Genomic DNA, 16,865 nt, shown 5'->3' on the forward strand with positions numbered 1-16,865 from the left:
GTGCTCTCTATCTCCCCTGCTGGTTGATGGACATAACCCATATGTAATGGCTTCATCTGCTATGACTAAAGGAAAGAAAATTACCAAGGTAAGAACCTAATTTTCCCTTACTTGACATGACACAGTAAAAGTGCTTCCTTAACTAAAGTGTGCTATACACACAGATGTATTTATTTATATGCCAGTTGTATGTAGGTATAATTTTAAAACATAAAGTACAATCACATGCATCTAAATGCATATGCAGTGTTTTTCCAAATTTGAGTGTAAGGTGAGTTAAATATTCAGGCACAACCCTGAGAGGGCTTAAAATCTGAATTATACCTAAGGCCGTGGAGATTGAAGTGGCTTGACCAAAGTCACAGAAGTAGGTTTTTTACCCTGGTTTCCCTGGTTCTCAATCTGCTGCAGTACCGCTAGGCTACTACTCCATAATACTTTCATGTGTGTCTTCCAAGGAACTAGAATATGGATGTGTTAGAATTCTGGGAGAATGAGTGCTACTGTATGTTCAATTGTGCAGCAGGAGGACTTCTGAATTTGTAGGATGTCATGTGCCCAAAGCATTCAGACACTGTGTGTTTCAGCCTGGAAAGAGGAAGGGGCCTTGCATTTTTCCAAGATCTTTCTTTACTGTTCATGTATAATGTATTTCCTTTTACAGTTTTGAGAGTATGCAGAGGCTATGTGAGAAATATAATCGAGCCATTGATAGCATTCATCAGTTGGTATGTATTTTTTTATTTATTTATTTAAATACAAATGCTCATGAAATTGGTTCTTTTCTTAGCATCCAGCTGCAACAGTTTGCACAATTGGGTTGTATCCCCTTCCTACCAGCAGATGGAGGTAGAGAAACCGATTTTCTTCCAGTGACAACATTGGTAAAGGCTGATGCTCTCTGGAAAACTCCAGTTTCTCCACGGACAAGTAGAATGGAGTCAGCTACTTGTAGGTGACGGCATCCAGCAGATGGTAGTTTGTGTGGTCTGGTGTAGTTGACCCTAGGCCTAGCTCCCAGCCATGCAGGTTAAGGCCACACTGCATGATAGTCTAACAGTCTTGCTCCCAGGGCTTTAGTGCAAGGACCTGCCTTAATAGACTATGGAGCCTGGCTTTGCAGCCCCAAACCATCTTTTACATCCGTTAATTTGGTGTGGTCCGTGGTTTGATCCCTGTAGAGCCCTTGGTGTTGGGGGTTATGGCTCCCCATCTGCTCTCTCATACTCCTTTGGAAGTTGTTCCCCCCCCCCCCCCCCCCCCCCCCCCCACAAAGCTGGGCTCCCTGTAACAGCTCCTGGCAGCTTTTTTTTCTTTTTTCCTTTTTAAATCTGGCCTGGTTAGCCTCATTCCCCTGTTAGGGAAATAAAGCTAGGTTTAACAAAAAAAAAAACTCACACCAGAGAGAGCCAAGCAGGGGGAGTGCAGGATCTTGGTGAATCCTGGACCGGGGTCTGCTTCAGGTGTGAGGTGCAGGCTCATGTACATTGGCTATGTGGCCAGGCAGGCCAGTCCTGCATTGTCTGCAGGTGCTGGCAACTGAACACAGCTGCTGCCTCCCTTTGCCCACAGTGTGATGGGCCATTTCTGACGTTGGAAGCCCCAGGGATTTGAGAGATTTTCCTGGAGGTTCCCGAGGCTGCTTCGATCTCAACATTGGGACCCATAGTTTTGATGCCTTTGGCGGGAAGGGCAGCCATGTTAGTTCCTGCTGCAGTTTCTGTGCATCAGGTATGGTCTTAGCCCCCATTGGTGTTTGACGGGGTGGGGCCTCTAGTGCTGATTGACTGCAGCAAATGTTCCTGCAGGGTTAAGCAGGTGCTGGTAGCTGAAGCTAGCCCCCGTTTGCCAAGAGGGCGCCACCCGTCCTGGGAGGCCATGCTGGGGACCCTCTCCTGGAGCTAAGAGACAAAAGTGTGACCCGGTGCCGGTGGGAAGTTCCTTGACCTCCAGGGTACAGCTAGAAGAGGCAGGGGACGTCTTGGACTCCTAATACTTGGGTGACTATGGTTGGATGCCGAGCTCCCTTTGGAGGAAGAGGAGGAATGCTTCCTGGTATTCATCCTGTTTTGGTGGGAAAGGTTTTCCTGTTTCATTGATTTTTTTTTTATTTTTTAGATGTTCTGGGTCTCTCCTCGATATCCTTCTCTGAGCTCTCCAAGGGGGACACTGTCTTAGAGAGTGTCTCATGGCCCCCAAGCACTTCTTTCTCCCCAAAGCACGCTCACAGATGATGATGGAGTAGGAATATCAGGATAGGATCCTCTGGGGGTCCGAGGTATTGGATAGGCTGTACCTTTTCCCGCCAGAGGAGATGGAGAGGTATGGGCAGTTCCCCAGAATGGATGCTCTGGTCATGGCTGTGACCAGGAAGACCGCCAATTCCTGTGAAGAGGGCTTTGGCTGTCATTGAGATGTACAAAAAGATGGAGCAGCAATAGATCAAGCTTCACTACCACGGACTTTCAGGCTGCTCTATATGGCGGTTATATAGTGCAGCCTGTGATGCATTGGTTGCAACAGCTACTGGAGTCCCCAGAGGTGTCCCAGCTAGAGCTAATGATGGACTTCCTGGTTGATGTCCTCTGATTTGTTACAGATAACCTCTTGTTCAGTGGCCTCAGTGGTAATGGTAGAGGTGCTCTGGCTTTGCCATAGGGTGGCGGGTGCTGCTTTGAGGAAAAACCTGAGTCAGTTCCCCTTCAAGGGTGGTTTTGCTCTTTGGGAATGACCTGAAGGAGTTTTGCCCTCTCAGGCTCCCTGAGCTGCACCAGAAAGGGGCTTGGTGAACCCTGGTGGGCAAGTCCCGCCCTATAGGAGAGACCATTTTCCTGTGATGACCGGTCCCTCGTCAAGCAACAGCAGACCTTCAGGGCAAGGGTCCTTTCATGGTCCCAAGAGGGTGGGAGAGCCAGGGGCATCTGATTCCCTCAGGGGGCCCAGAAATGCTTAATGAAGGTATGCTGAGCTGCTCTCTGGCGCGGATAGGGGGCAGACCGGTTCTTAGCTGAGTGGGCCCACATCACCTTGGATTAGTGGGTTCTTGAGGTGATCTGTTGAGACTATATCCTAGACTTTGCTCATCGGGTTTGCAATGTTATGATCTCACCCTGTGGGTGGCTGCAAAACACCAGACTGTCTGCCAGTCTTGTCCTCGGGTAACATCTTTGGTGGAGGCCCAAGTGGTCTCGCTGGAAGATATCTGCAGAGTGGCATCATGATTTCTCCATTCTTTTCTGAAGTACTGCAGTCTGGATGTGCTGACCAGTCTAGTTGGACTTCAGCAGAGCCATCATTTAAGGGGCCTTGTCTTCCCCTGCCCAGTGAAATTCTGCTTGGCTACATCCCAGTTGTGCAGATTGTTGCAGCTGGGTGCTAGATTGTTGCAGCTGGGTGAAATTTTGTCAGACCGGTTAATTTTCTTTCCTTTAGTCCTTCTGCACTAGTCTTCGACCCACCCTGGAAGACTTCAGTTCAGGGAACTCACGGAGTTTGTCACTTCTTTCTCTAGTGGTGGTCATTTTTCATTTCATTTACAAAAAAAATGAGGTAAAGGAAAAGTTTGTGCTGCAGTGTTTTGATGGGGCATGGGTGTGGTATATGGAACCTTCTTCTGCTTTGGCAAAGGCATATTGGAATTTTCCAGAGAGCACCAGTTCTTATACTTGTGATGTCACTGGAAGAGAATCAGTTTCTCCATCAGCTGGTCAGAAGGGGATACAACCCATTCATGCAGACTGGTGCAGCAGGACTAGAGGAAAGGAAATTAACAGATGTGACTAAATTTCACAATTTCTATCTTATATCAGTGTTTGTTTTGCAGGTTTTCTTATTTAGTAAATGTTATAACAGGATGAGTGCATTTATTTGTTTTTTTTTTTTATGTTTAAACGCTTGATATACTGCCTTTCAGTAGAAACAATCAAAGTGGTTAACAACAATAATAATAATAATAAAAAATGGTAGTCAGAAAAGAAACTACAATCATAAATAGGAAAGAGTAAGAGAAAAGAGTAGTTTAAGAACACAGTTCCAGACTACAGTCATGTACTGCTTTGCTTGCTCATTTACTGTAATACAAGGGATAAATACAAGCGGACAAAACCAGCAAATAATAGCAAAAAGATTTCACCAAGATAGAGAAGATAAAATTATTCTAGTTGAGAAGTGCATTTTGCAAGATAACAGTAGTAGTGAGGCCCATTATTGCAGAGATCCTCCTTACTTTTAATAAATCACTTCTCTTTTGTCTAAAGTGAAGGGAATCAATGAAATGGTGGGAACATATTTGCAGGAATGGATTCAGTTTTATTTTGTTTAATATATCTGTCAAAGGGCATTCTGTTTTTACTTTTTTTGAATCTTAGAGTGATTGTAGTTTTTTGTACTTTGATTTTCATATCAAAATGCACATATGTCTGTGTGTACTTATCCCAAGCTCAGATTCCTGATAATATTACTAGAATAAAACACATTTTCTTTGAGGAGAGAGGTGTTTCCCTGCTAAATGCCCAATGGTTGCACTTGCTGATGCTTTTTCCCTGGCTGGCGTCATACTTGAATAAGAATGTCCTTCAGGAGGATCTCTAATTGGCAGTAGTAGCATCTCCTATTGTGGAAACTAACCAATCCTTCCCCTTCCCTCTTTTGTTGGGTATGCAACACCTCAAAAATGAGTCCTAAATCAAATATAATCTATAAGGCTAACCCTTGGGGGGGGGGGGGGCAGGATGCTATGGAAAATGAGCCCATGTTGAGCCTTCCTGCAGCATGATAATTCTTTTCCAGCTGCTGCCCTTGCTGACAGGAGGAGAGTAACACATCTGTCTGCTGACTCCTCTGCCTGTTTATATCTGAAGTGTGAACTGCTCAGAACACTGTACTCTTGGAGAATTCAGCTTCATTGCATGTTTGAGTCCCATGAGACTATGGAGCTTTGAATAGTTCAGACTTTAGATAGAAACTGGCAGAGGAAGAAGATTTTCTATTACTCCTATGCTGATGATATTTCCATTCTCTTCCCTATTGAACACTGTTTAAGTGAGACCTTTGCCTTTCTTTATGAACTTGGTGCTTGAGAACATTCACCAATGAATGCTAGCCAGTGGGTTAAAAATTAACCCAGTTAAAACCAACATACGGGTAGGAAGAAGGAAGGCTGATAATACTGAAGGTCTAAGATTAGCTAGTTCTGAAATTTCAGTACACTGATACCTTGGAAGTGACCATTGATTCAAATCTGACTATGAAAAGCATATAATTGGAATTATCAGGAAAACGTTTACTAAAAATGTATATGTAGAATTGAACCATATGTGGATCCACTTCAGCTGCAGTTAGTGCTATAGGCCACTATTCTAATTCAATTCAACTGTTTTAACATTGTTTTAGGACTACTGGACCAACAGCTGTGTAGGCTTCTGTGCAGAACACTGGGCTAAATTGATTTATGGTAGTAAATTCACTGATCATGCTACTTTATTTCTTTTGAAATTACCCTGACTTCCCATAAAAGCAAGAATTGAGTTTAAACTCTTATCTTTTATGTTCAGAGTTTTATACAGCCTTGCTCCAGACTATATTTGTCGATAACACGCTGAAACCTTCTGCTCAGTGTGCTGCTGTGGCTAGGAAAGCGAATAGAATGTTGGGTGTTATTAGGAAAGGTATGGAAAACAGGTGTGAGGATGTTATAATGCCGTTGTATCGCTCCATGGTGCGACCGCACCTTGAGTATTGTGTTCAATTCTGGTCACCGCATCTCAAGAAAGATATAGTAGAATTGGAAAAGGTGCAGCGAAGGGCGACTAAAATGATAGCGGGGATGGGACGACTTCCCTATGAAGAAAGACTAAGGAGGCTAGGGCTATTCAGCTTGGAGAAGAGACGGCTGAGGGGAGACATGATAGAGGTATATAAAATAATGAGTGGAGTGGAACAGGTGGATGTGAAGCGTCTGTTCACGCTTTCCAAAAATACTAGGAGCATGCGATTAAACTACAGTGTAGTAAATTTAAAACAAATCGGAGAAAATTTTTCTTCACCCAACGTGTAATTAAACTCTGGAATTCATTGCCGGAAAATGTGGTGAAGGCGGTTAGCTTAGCAGAGTTTAAAAAGGGGTTGGACGGTTTCCTAAAGGACAAGTCCATAAACCGCTACTAAACGGACTTGGAAAAATCCAAAATTCCAGGAATAACATGTATAGAATGTTTGTATGTTTGGGAAGCTTGCCAGGTGCCCTTGGCCTGGATTGGCCGCTGTCGTGGACAAGATGCTGGGCTCGATGGACCCTTGGTCTTTTCCCAGTATGGCATTACTTATGTACTTATGTATGTACTTATGTACTTATATCAGTTTTCTCTGAGGACAAGCAGGCTTCAATTTTCTCACAAGTGGGTGATCCGCATCGCCCGGTCTGGCATTTTGCCAAAGCTAAAGAGCTTTGTGGAGCACGAACAATGCTCCACCGCTCATGTGTGAGTGCCATCCTGCCTGTCGTGCGAACACAGTCTCCTCAGTTCTCTTTTTTTTCCTTGTGAGAAGAAGGTGCACTTTTTTTTACCCTCGCACTCTCATGGTCTTGAGAGCTTATTCAGTGCCTTTCAGCTATTTTTTCTTAATTTTTTCTGCTGACTCCTTTATTTGGGCCTTTTTTTCAAACCCGTCCCTTATTTTCCTTACTTATTTTGCCCGGGCTTCCTTCTTTTTTTCAACATCATCAGGCCGTTTTTAGGCCTGACTTTGGCCGGGTTCTCCCTATCTTTTTCCATGTCTTGCTCTTTTTAATGGCACCATTGAATCATTTAATTTAGCCGATGAGGTTTTCCTGTCTATGTCCATGAAGATTCCCAGTGGCTTCAAGCTCTGTACCCGGTGCAATCGGACTTTCTCAGGGAAAGACACCCATTCTTGGTGTCTGCAGAGTCTTTGGCTCATATCTATGGGGCATTGCCTGAGGGGTGCTGGTCCCCATCCCCTCACCCCTAATGCCTGTTCACCATGTTTAGGTATACTTCCTCCCATGAGCTCCTGCTGCAGCTCTCAGGCTTTCCAAAAGTGCTTGCTTTGGCAGCACATATACAAACAAAAAAAATTTCAATTGGCCTGACTAGCTTTATGTTCTTGGTGAGGGGTTAATGCTGTGGTAAGAAAAACTAAGTAGGGAATTTCCCTCTGGGGTGCACCCAGTGAACCAGGGGCAGCAGATATGCTGGAGCCCTGGGCTGAAGTAGGCCAGGGTAGTCAGTCTGGCCTGTGTGTGTCTGCCATTTGGTAGCATGTACTGGTGGCACATGCTGCACCAGAGCCAGCAGCTGAACAGGGATAATGGATTACTTTTATAATGTGTAAATGTGAACTTATTCAGTCTGTCTTTTCCTCAGTGAGCATTTTTTTTAAATTTATAGAAGTCTTTATTGAACTTGAGTTGATACAAAACAAAATATTATCCTCGTATTTCACAGCAATAATGAAACAGAAACCATCAGGCAAAAATGAACAGTGATCATAATCTGTTTCAAAGCTACAGTAATTCCCCAGTTTCCTTCAACATTTTTCCGTTTTATAAACGAGTATAAACTCCTCCACCCCAACCTAAACCCCTCCCCATGCGTACCACCCTGGAACCCTCCTCCCTCCCTATGCCCTTCTCTATGACCCCCCCCCCCCCCCCCCCTATCATTCAGATCCCTGGAACCCTCCTCCCTACTTCACATTCAGAAATGGCTTCCATATCTTTTCCCACCGACACAAGGTCTTAGTTTTAACTGCTGTCAGTCTCTCCATTTCACAGATGTAGCGCACCTTAGTTAGCCATCGTACCAACGACGGTACCAGGGGTGACTTCCAACTCTGCGCCAAATTCACTCATGCCATCTGCAGGATCCCCCTCACCAGGAGCCATTCAGTCCCTTTAAGGCTTTCGGGTTGCTGCCCAAGTAGAAAGACTAAGGGATGCCACCGCACAGATCTGCCCACCCACGCCTGGAACCGAGACTGCACTCCCTTCCAGTAGGCCTTAGCCTTTGGACACGTCCACCAAAGGTGTCCCATAGTGCCCACAGCCCCACATTTCCTCCAACAACGGTCAGTAACCTGTACAAACATGTGATGCAAATGCGCCGGTGTTAGGTACCACCTGTAAAAGACTTTAACTGCATTCTCTTTCATGGATACCGATCTCGAGGAGCGCAAAATCCCCTTTTCCAACTGCAACCACTTTTCTTCTGTTAAAGTAAAATCTAATTCCTGTTCCCACCTTCTGTGTAATAATGAAGGCTTTTGGCACACCACCAATGACGCGTATAAAAAGGTAATCATGCCCGTGTACTTTGAAACTTCACACATTCCTCCTCCATCGGATGTACCTCCCTCCAAAGACAATCTACATAGTCAGGCCCTTTAACGAAATGCTTCAATTGCAAGTAGACGTAATAGTCGCGTTGTCGTAGCCCAAAGTCATCCTTCAAAGTATTAAAAGGGACTAACTCCTCTCCCACGTGCAGCTGTCCCAACATGTCTAAGCAGGACGCCGCCCAACGACCAAGAAGAGGGTGTCCCACACCTGGCCTGAACAAGGGGTTATCTGCTATGGGTGCCAATCCTGAAACAGGGGGCTGACGCTCAACAAACATGTGATCCCAGTAATAGAAAGTAGCTTGTACAGTTGGAGGAAACTGGTCAACCTGTCCTCTGTATTTACTAGGAAGCCACAACAGATGTCCCAACTTACGAGTCCCCACCAGAGATTGCTCAATGTGGAGCCAAAGTTTATGATCCTCCTTCCTAAACCACTCAACCGCCGACCTGGCCTGGGCAGCACAATAGTACCAATACAGGTTCGGCACTGCTAGTCCGCCAAGGTGTTTACTCCTGTATAAAACCGCCCGCGGTAAGCGTGGTCTCTTCTGATTCCATACAAAACGTAACAGACGTTCTTGTGGACTGGACAAAAAAAGTCGAGATAGTCTCAGAGGAAGAACCTGAAAAAAATACAGTAGCCGGGGCAAGATGGTCATTTAAATCGCTGCTATCCGGCCTAGCCAGGACAGTCCCATGTGCGTCCATCGGTCAAGATCTCTATAGACCGCCTTCTGAAAAGCTAGGTAGTTAACAGCAAACAGCTCGGAGAGAGCTGCAGTTCTCCGAGGACAAGCAGGCTGCTTGTTCTCACTGATGGGTGACGTCCACGGCAGCCCCTCCAATCGGAAACTTCACTAGCAAAGTCCTTTGCTAGCCCTCGCGCGCCCGCGCGCACCGCGCATGCGCGGCCGTCTTCCCGCCCGAAACCGGCTCGAGCCGGCCAGTCTTCTTTTGTCCGCACTCGGTACGGTCGTGTTTTCGCCGTGTCGAGCCCCGGAAAGTCGACCTCGCGCGTCCAATTGTTTGAACGTGTTTTTTTCCTTCGGGAAAGTCTTGTCATAGTCGGGAAGTGCTCCGGAAACCCCCCGCCGGGTTTCGTGTAAATCCTCCCCGTACTTCCAGCTTTTTTGCCCCGGTAAGTTTTCTTTCGTCGTCGGGGTAGGCCTTTTTTTCGGCCTCGGTCGAGATTTTTTCTCCCTCTAAATTTGGTGCTTCGAATTTCGCCATTTCGGCTTTTGATTTCGCCGGCGTGATTTTTCCGCCCATGACATCGAAGCCTTCCAGCGGCTTCAAGAAGTGCACCCAGTGCGCCCGGGTTATCTCGCTCACTGATCGACACTCGTCGTGTCTTCAGTGTCTGGGGGCCGAGCACCGCCCTCAGAACTGCAGTCTGTGTTCCCTGCTTCAAAGGCGGACTCAGGTAGCGAGACTAGCCCAGTGGAACGTGTTGTTCTCGGGCTCTTCGTCGGCATCGGCACCGGGATCTTCGAGTGCATCGACGTCGTCAGCGTCCAGACCATCTTCCTCGGCCGCCCCTGCATCGAGTGCATCGAGGCATCGGGCCTCTGCATCGGCGCCGAGACATCGGATAGCTGCATCGACGTCGGTGGTACCAGGACCTCGTCTGCTGATGTCGTCGGACGGTGGTGCATCGGGTGGAGTGCAGGTGAGGGCTGTCCATTCCCCTGCTGGTGGCGGTGAGCCCTCGGGTGGGTCTCCGCCTACCCTGAGGGCTCCTGCGGTACAGCCCCCCCGAGATCGACCTTCTTCAGTCTCGGCCCCGAGGAAGCGACGGGTGGATTCGACGTCCTCCTCGTCGGTGCCGGGGAGCTCCGGTGACATGCTTCGGAAGAAATCGAAGAAGCATCGACACCGGTCTCCTCCCCGTGTCGGCACCGAGAGCTCTGGGTCGCCGAGGGATTCGGCACCCAGCAGGCATCGGCACCGAGAGGACCGCTCACCCTCTGTTCAGGAGGTGTCGATGCGCTCCGCTCTGGACAGCCCGGAACAGCCTCCACGCCCGGAACAGGTACTGACGTCGACGCCTGCATCGACCCCTCAGCCTTTCTCTGCAGCCGCTCTAAACGAGAGCCTCCGGGCCGTTCTCCCAGAGATTCTGGGAGAGCTGTTGCGCCCTACCCCTCCGGTACCGGCGGTGCTTGCGCCACCGGTACCGTCGAGCGTGGCGCCGGCTGGCCCATCGCCCAGGTTGAGGTCCCCGACGTCGGTACCGCGTGCGGTACCGACCGCGGCCACCTCCCAGGAAGGCTCCCCGACTACGTCGGCGGAGGGAGCTTCGCCGATGCGGGCGAGGGAGTCTACCTCTCGACGCCCCCATCGTGGACAGGGTTCCACGGAGTCGAGCAGGGCGAGGTTGCAGACACAGGTCCGTGAACTTGTGTCTGACACCGAGGGTGAGGCCTCGTGGGAGGAAGAGGAAGATCCCAGATATTTCTCTGACGAGGAGTCTGGGGGTCTTCCGTCTGATCCCACTCCCTCTCCTGAGAGACAGCTTTCTCCTCCCGAGAGTCTGTCTTTTGCCTCCTTTGTCCGGGAGATGTCTACGGCCATCCCCTTCCCGGTGGTTGTGGAGGACGAGCCCAGGGCTGAAATGTTTGAGCTCCTGGACTATCCTTCTCCACCTAAGGAAGCGTCCACTGTTCCCTTGCACCATGTCCTGAAGAAGACATTGCTTGCGAACTGGACCAAACCATTAACTAATCCCCACATTCCCAAGAAGATCGAGTCCCAGTACCGGATCCATGGGGACCCAGAGCTGATGCGCACTCAGTTGCCTCATGACTCTGGAGTTGTGGATTTGGCCCTAAAGAAGGCTAAGAGTTCTAGGGAACATGCTTCGGCGCCCCCGGGCAAGGACGCTAGAACCTTAGACTCCTTTGGGAGGAAGGCCTACCATTCCTCTATGCTCGTGTCCAAGATCCAGTCTTACCAGCTCTACACGAGCATACACATGCGGAATAATGTGCGGCAGTTGGCGGGCTTGGTTGATGCTCTTCCCCCTGAGCAAGCCAAGCCTTTTCAGGAGGTGGTCAGGCAGCTGAAGGCGTGCAGAAAATTCCTGGCCAGAGGAGTTTATGACACTTTTGATGTTGCGTCCAGGGCCGCTGCTCAAGGTGTGGTGATGCGCAGGCTCTCATGGCTGCGTGCCGCCGACCTGGAGAATAGAGTCCAGCAGCGGATTACGGACTTGCCTTGCCGTGCGGATAACATTTTTGGCGAAAAAGTCGAGCAGGTGGTAGAGTCTCTCCACCAGCGGGACACCGCATTCGACAAGTTCGCCCGCCGGCAGCCTTCAGCTTCTACCTCTACAGGTAGACGATTTTTCGGGGGAAGGAAGACTGTTCCCTATACTTCTGGCAAGCGTAGGTACAATCCTCCTTCCCGACAGCCTGCGGCCCAGGCTAAGCCCCAGCGCGCTCGCTCTCGTCAGCAGCGTGCGAATCAGCAAGGCCCCGCGGCTCCCCAGCAAAAGCAAGGGGCGAGCTTTTGACTGGCTCCAGCAGAGCATAGCCGACACCCAAGTGTCAGTGCCGGGCGACCTGCCTGTCGGAGGGAGGTTGAAAGCTTTTCACCAAAGGTGGCCTCTCATAACCTCCGATCAGTGGGTTCTCCAAATAGTCCGGCAAGGATACTCCCTCAATTTGGCCTCTCAACCTCCAAATTGTCCACCGGGAGCTCAGTCCTACAGCTTCCAGCACAAGCAGGTACTTGCAGAGGAACTCTCCGCCCTTCTCAGCGCCAATGCGGTCGAGCCCGTGCCATCCGGGCAAGAAGGGCTGGGGTTCTATTCCAGGTACTTCCTTGTGGAAAAGAAAACAGGGGGGATGCGTCCCATCCTAGACCTAAGGGCCCTGAACAAATATCTCGTAAAAGAAAAGTTCAGGATGCTTTCCCTGGGCACCCTTCTCCCCATGATTCAGCAAAACGATTGGCTATGCTCTCTGGACTTGAAGGATGCCTACACACACATCCCGATACTGCCAGCTCACAGACAGTATCTGCGATTTCAGCTGGGCGCACGCCACTTCCAGTACTGTGTGCTACCCTTTGGGCTCGCCTCTGCGCCCAGGGTGTTCACAAAGTGCCTAGCTGTGGTAGCAGCGGCGCTTCGCAGGCTGGGGGTGCACGTGTTCCCATATCTCGACGATTGGCTGGTGAAGAACACATCCGAGGCAGGAGCCCTGCAGTCCATGCAGATGACTATTCGCCTCCTGGAGCTACTGGGGTTTGTGATAAATTACCCAAAGTCCCATCTTCTCCCAGTGCAGAAACTCGAATTCATCGGAGCCCTGCTGGATTCTCGGACGGCTCGCGCCTATCTCCCAGAGGCGAGGGCCAACAACTTGTTGTCCCTCGTCTCGCGGGTACGAGCGTCCCAGCAGATCACAGCTCGGCAGATGTTGAGATTGCTGGGCCACATGGCCTCCACAGTTCATGTGACTCCCATGGCCCGCCTTCACATGAGATCTGCTCAATGGACCCTAGCCTCCCAGTGGTATCAGGCCGCCGGGGGTCTAGAGGACGTGATCCACCTGTCCACGAGTTTTCTCGAATCCCTGTATTGGTGGACGATTTGCTCCAATTTGACTCTGGGACGTCCCTTCCAAATTCCTCAGCCTCAAAAAGTGCTGACCACGGATGCGTCTCTCCTGGGATGGGGAGCTCATGTCGATGGGCTTCACACCCAAGGAAGGTGGTCCCTCCAAGAAAGCGATCTACAGATCAATCTTCTGGAGTTGCGAGCGATCTGGAACGCTCTGAAGGCTTTCAGAGATCGGCTGTCCCACCAAATTATCCAAATTCAGACAGACAATCAGGTTGCCATGTACTATGTCAACAAGCAGGGGGGCACCGGATCTCGCCCCCTGTGTCAGGAAGCCGTCAGCATGTGGCTCTGGGCTCGCCGTCAAGGCATGGTGCTCCAAGCCACATATCTGGCAGGCGTAAACAACAGTCTGGCCGACAGGTTGAGCAGGATTATGCAACCTCACGAGTGGTCGCTCAATTCCCGTGTGGTGCGACAGATCTTCCAGGCGTGGGGCACCCCCCTGGTGGATCTCTTCGCATCTCAAGTGAACCACAAGGTCCCTCAGTTCTGTTCCAGGCTTCAGGCCCACGGCAGACTGGCGTCGGATGCCTTCCTCCTGGATTGGGGGGAAGGTCTGCTGTATGCTTATCCTCCCATTCCTCTGGTGGGGAAGACTTTGTTGAAACTCAAGCAAGACCGAGGCACCATGATTCTGATTGCTCCCTTTTGGCCGCGTCAGATCTGGTTCCCTCTTCTTCTGGAGTTATCCTCCGAAGAACCGTGGAGATTGGAGTGTTTTCCGACCCTCATCACGCAGGACGAAGGGGCTCTTCTGCATCCCAACCTCCAGTCCCTGGCTCTCACGGCCTGGATGTTGAGGGCGTAGACTTTGCCTCTTTGGGTCTGCCAGAGGGTGTCTCCCGCATCTTGCTTGCTTCCAGGAAAGACTCCACTAAGAGAAGTTACTTCTTTCATTGGAGGAGGTTTGCCGTCTGGTGTGACAGCAAGGCCCTAGATCCTCGCTCTTGTCCTACACAGACCCTGCTTGAATACCTTCTCCACTTGTCTGAGTCTGGTCTGAAGACCAACTCCGTAAGGGTTCACCTTAGTGCAATCAGTGCATACCATTACCAAGTGGAAGGTAAGCCGATCTCAGGACAGCCTTTAGTTGTTCGCTTCATGAGAGGTTTGCTTTTGTCAAAGCCCCCTGTCAAGCCTCCTACAGTGTCATGGGATCTCAATGTCGTTCTCACCCAGCTGATGAAACCTCCTTTCGAGCCACTGAATTCCTGCCATCCGAAGTACTTGACCTGGAAGGTCATTTTCTTGGTGGCAGTTACCTCGGCTCGTAGAGTCAGTGAGCTTCAGGCCCTGGTAGCCCAGGCCCCTTACACCAAATTTCATCACAACAGAGTAGTCCTCCGCACTCACCCTAAGTTTCTGCCAAAGGTTGTGTCGGAGTTCCATCTGAACCAGTCAATTGTCTTGCCAACATTCTTTCCCCGTCCTCATTCCTGCCCTGCTGAACGTCAGCTGCACACATTGGACTGCAAGAGAGCATTGGCCTTCTATCTGGAGCGGACACAGCCCCACAGACAGTCCGCCCAATTGTTTGTTTCTTTTGATCCCAACAAGAGGGGAGTGGCTGTAGGGAAACGCACCATATCCAATTGGCTAGCAGATTGCATTTCCTTCACTTACGCCCAGGCTGGGCTGGCTCTTGAGGGTCATGTCACGGCTCATAATGTTAGAGCCATGGCAGCGTCGGTAGCCCACTTGAAGTCAGCCACCATGGAGGAAATTTGCAAAGCTGCGACGTGGTCATCTGTCCACACATTCACATCTCATTACTGCCTGCAGCAGGATACCCGACGCGACAGTCGGTTCGGGCAGTCAGTTCTTCAGAACCTGTTTGGGCTTTAGGATCCAACTCCACCCCCCGAGGGCCCTGTTTGTTCTGTTCCAGGCTACACTCTCAGTTAGTTGGTAAATTTTTTAGGTCAATCTCAGTTATGTCCTCGCCGTTGCGAGGCCCAATTGACCAATGTTGTTGTTTTGAGTGAGCCTGGGGGCTAGGGATACCCCATCAGTGAGAACAAGCAGCCTGCTTGTCCTCGGAGAAAGCGAATGCTACATACCTGTAGAAGGTATTCTCCGAGGACAGCAGGCTGATTGTTCTCACAAACCCGCCCGCCTCCCCTTTGGAGTTGTGTCTTCCCTTGAAGTGTATTGTCTTGCTACATACTGGACTGGCCGGCTCGAGCCGGTTTCGGGCGGGAAGACGGCCGCGCATGCGCGGTGCGCGCGGGCGCGCGAGGGCTAGCAAAGGACTTTGCTAGTGAAGTTTCCGATTGGAGGGGCTGCCGTGGACGTCACCCATCAGTGAGAACAATCAGCCTGCTGTCCTCGGAGAATACCTTCTACAGGTATGTAGCATTCGCTGTATCTGTACCCCTAAGTAACGGATAGAGCTAGCTGTCCATTTGAAAACATATGAAGCTTTCAACGCCTCCCACATCCGCGATGGCACCCCCACCGCCTTCCCCGCCGACTTGTACGTGTTAAGCTTATATCCCGAAACTCGCGAGTACTCCTCTATTTCTTGCATCAGGTTGGGCAGAGAAATTAATGGGTTGGTTAGCGACAGGAGCACGTCATCCGCGAATGATGCAATTTTGTGCTCCTGCCCCCCCCCCCCCCCCACCCGAACCCCAGAGATGTCATTATTCTCCCGAATTGCTGCCGCCAGCAGCTCCATAGCCTGAGCGAACAGCAGAGGGGATAGTGGACAACCCTGCCGGGTGCCCCTCCCCAATAGAAACGCTCCTGAGTTCCCAACGTTAACCCGAACACACGCCTGCGGGAGGGTATAAAGCGATTGGATCCATGACCTGTATAAGGGGCCTATTCCAAATCTGTGCAGAACCTTATCCAATTACCCCCAGTGAACTCGGTCGAAGGCCTTCTCCGCGTCCAGTCCCAATAACACCAACGGACAGGCCCTCGACTGAGCCACATGCAACAGATCCAAGGTTCGTCGCACATTGTCCATTGCCTGCCTCTTTGGCACAAAGCCCACTTGATCCGGATGGATCAAGGTAGGCAGCGTCTCCCCCAAGCGATTCGCAAGCACCTTGGCCAAGATTTTCACATCAGTATTTAGTATAGATATAGGTGGTATGATGCATATTCCGTACTGTCCTTGTCAGGCTTAGGTATAACCGCTACCCAGGCCTCCATCATAGATCTAGGGAGAGTCTTCCCATCCCTTACTGAGTTAATGACCAATGTCAGATATGGAGCCACTTCTCGAGCAAAGGTCTTAAAAAATTCGTTGGTGAGGCCATCTAGACCAGGGGCCTTGCCCGTCGGCAGAGCCTTAATAACCTGCAACACCTCATCTAGTGTCACCAGAGCGTCCAATTCTCTTTTCTGCGTTTCCGATAGAATCGCCAATCCTCGAGCCTCCAGGTAACGATCCACCCCCCCCTATCTGCACGGCGGCATCCTCTTTGTAGAGAGTCTCATAAAATTGGGCGAAGTGCTCCCTAATCTTGGCAGATTTATATAACGTCACCTCCCGCATCCTTCACTCGCACAATGTGTCTTATCTGCTCTCATCTTTCTAAGTTTCATAGCCAACAACCTCCCAGGCTTATTGGAACCCTCGTAATATATCTGTTTCAACCGTGCATGCACAAACTGCAGACTCTCCTCGTGCAACGCTGCCAGCTCCAATCGCACATCTTGCAGCTTGCGATAGTCAGACACCTGGCCAGTGACCCTATACCTGGTCTCTAACTCACCAATTTTTTCCATACATTTCTTCAGGCGTTCTTTATGATCTCTGTTTCTCTGACTAGCACACTTGATAAAATATCCTCGCGAGACCGCTTTAAAAGCATCCAATACAATGCTCAAAGCTGGTTCCGAGGGTCCTGTAACAGGCAAT

General features: G+C 50.0%; 1 protein-coding gene across 2 annotated transcripts in view; it reads left to right on the top strand.

Moving 5' to 3' along the window:
- The window catches only part of DOT1L (DOT1 like histone lysine methyltransferase), a 642,515-nt gene that overhangs the window by 167,463 nt on the left and 458,187 nt on the right, over window positions 1-16,865 (top strand). For both annotated transcript variants that reach the window (XM_030219845.1, XM_030219846.1), the window contains exon 4: window positions 665-728. In XM_030219845.1, coding sequence (XP_030075705.1) covers window positions 665-728 — 64 coding nt within the window. The remainder of the gene's footprint in view (window positions 1-664; window positions 729-16,865) is intronic.

Source organism: Microcaecilia unicolor, chromosome 11 (genome assembly GCF_901765095.1).
Source record: "Microcaecilia unicolor chromosome 11, aMicUni1.1, whole genome shotgun sequence".
In the NCBI taxonomy this organism is placed as follows: Eukaryota; Metazoa; Chordata; class Amphibia; order Gymnophiona; family Siphonopidae; genus Microcaecilia; species Microcaecilia unicolor.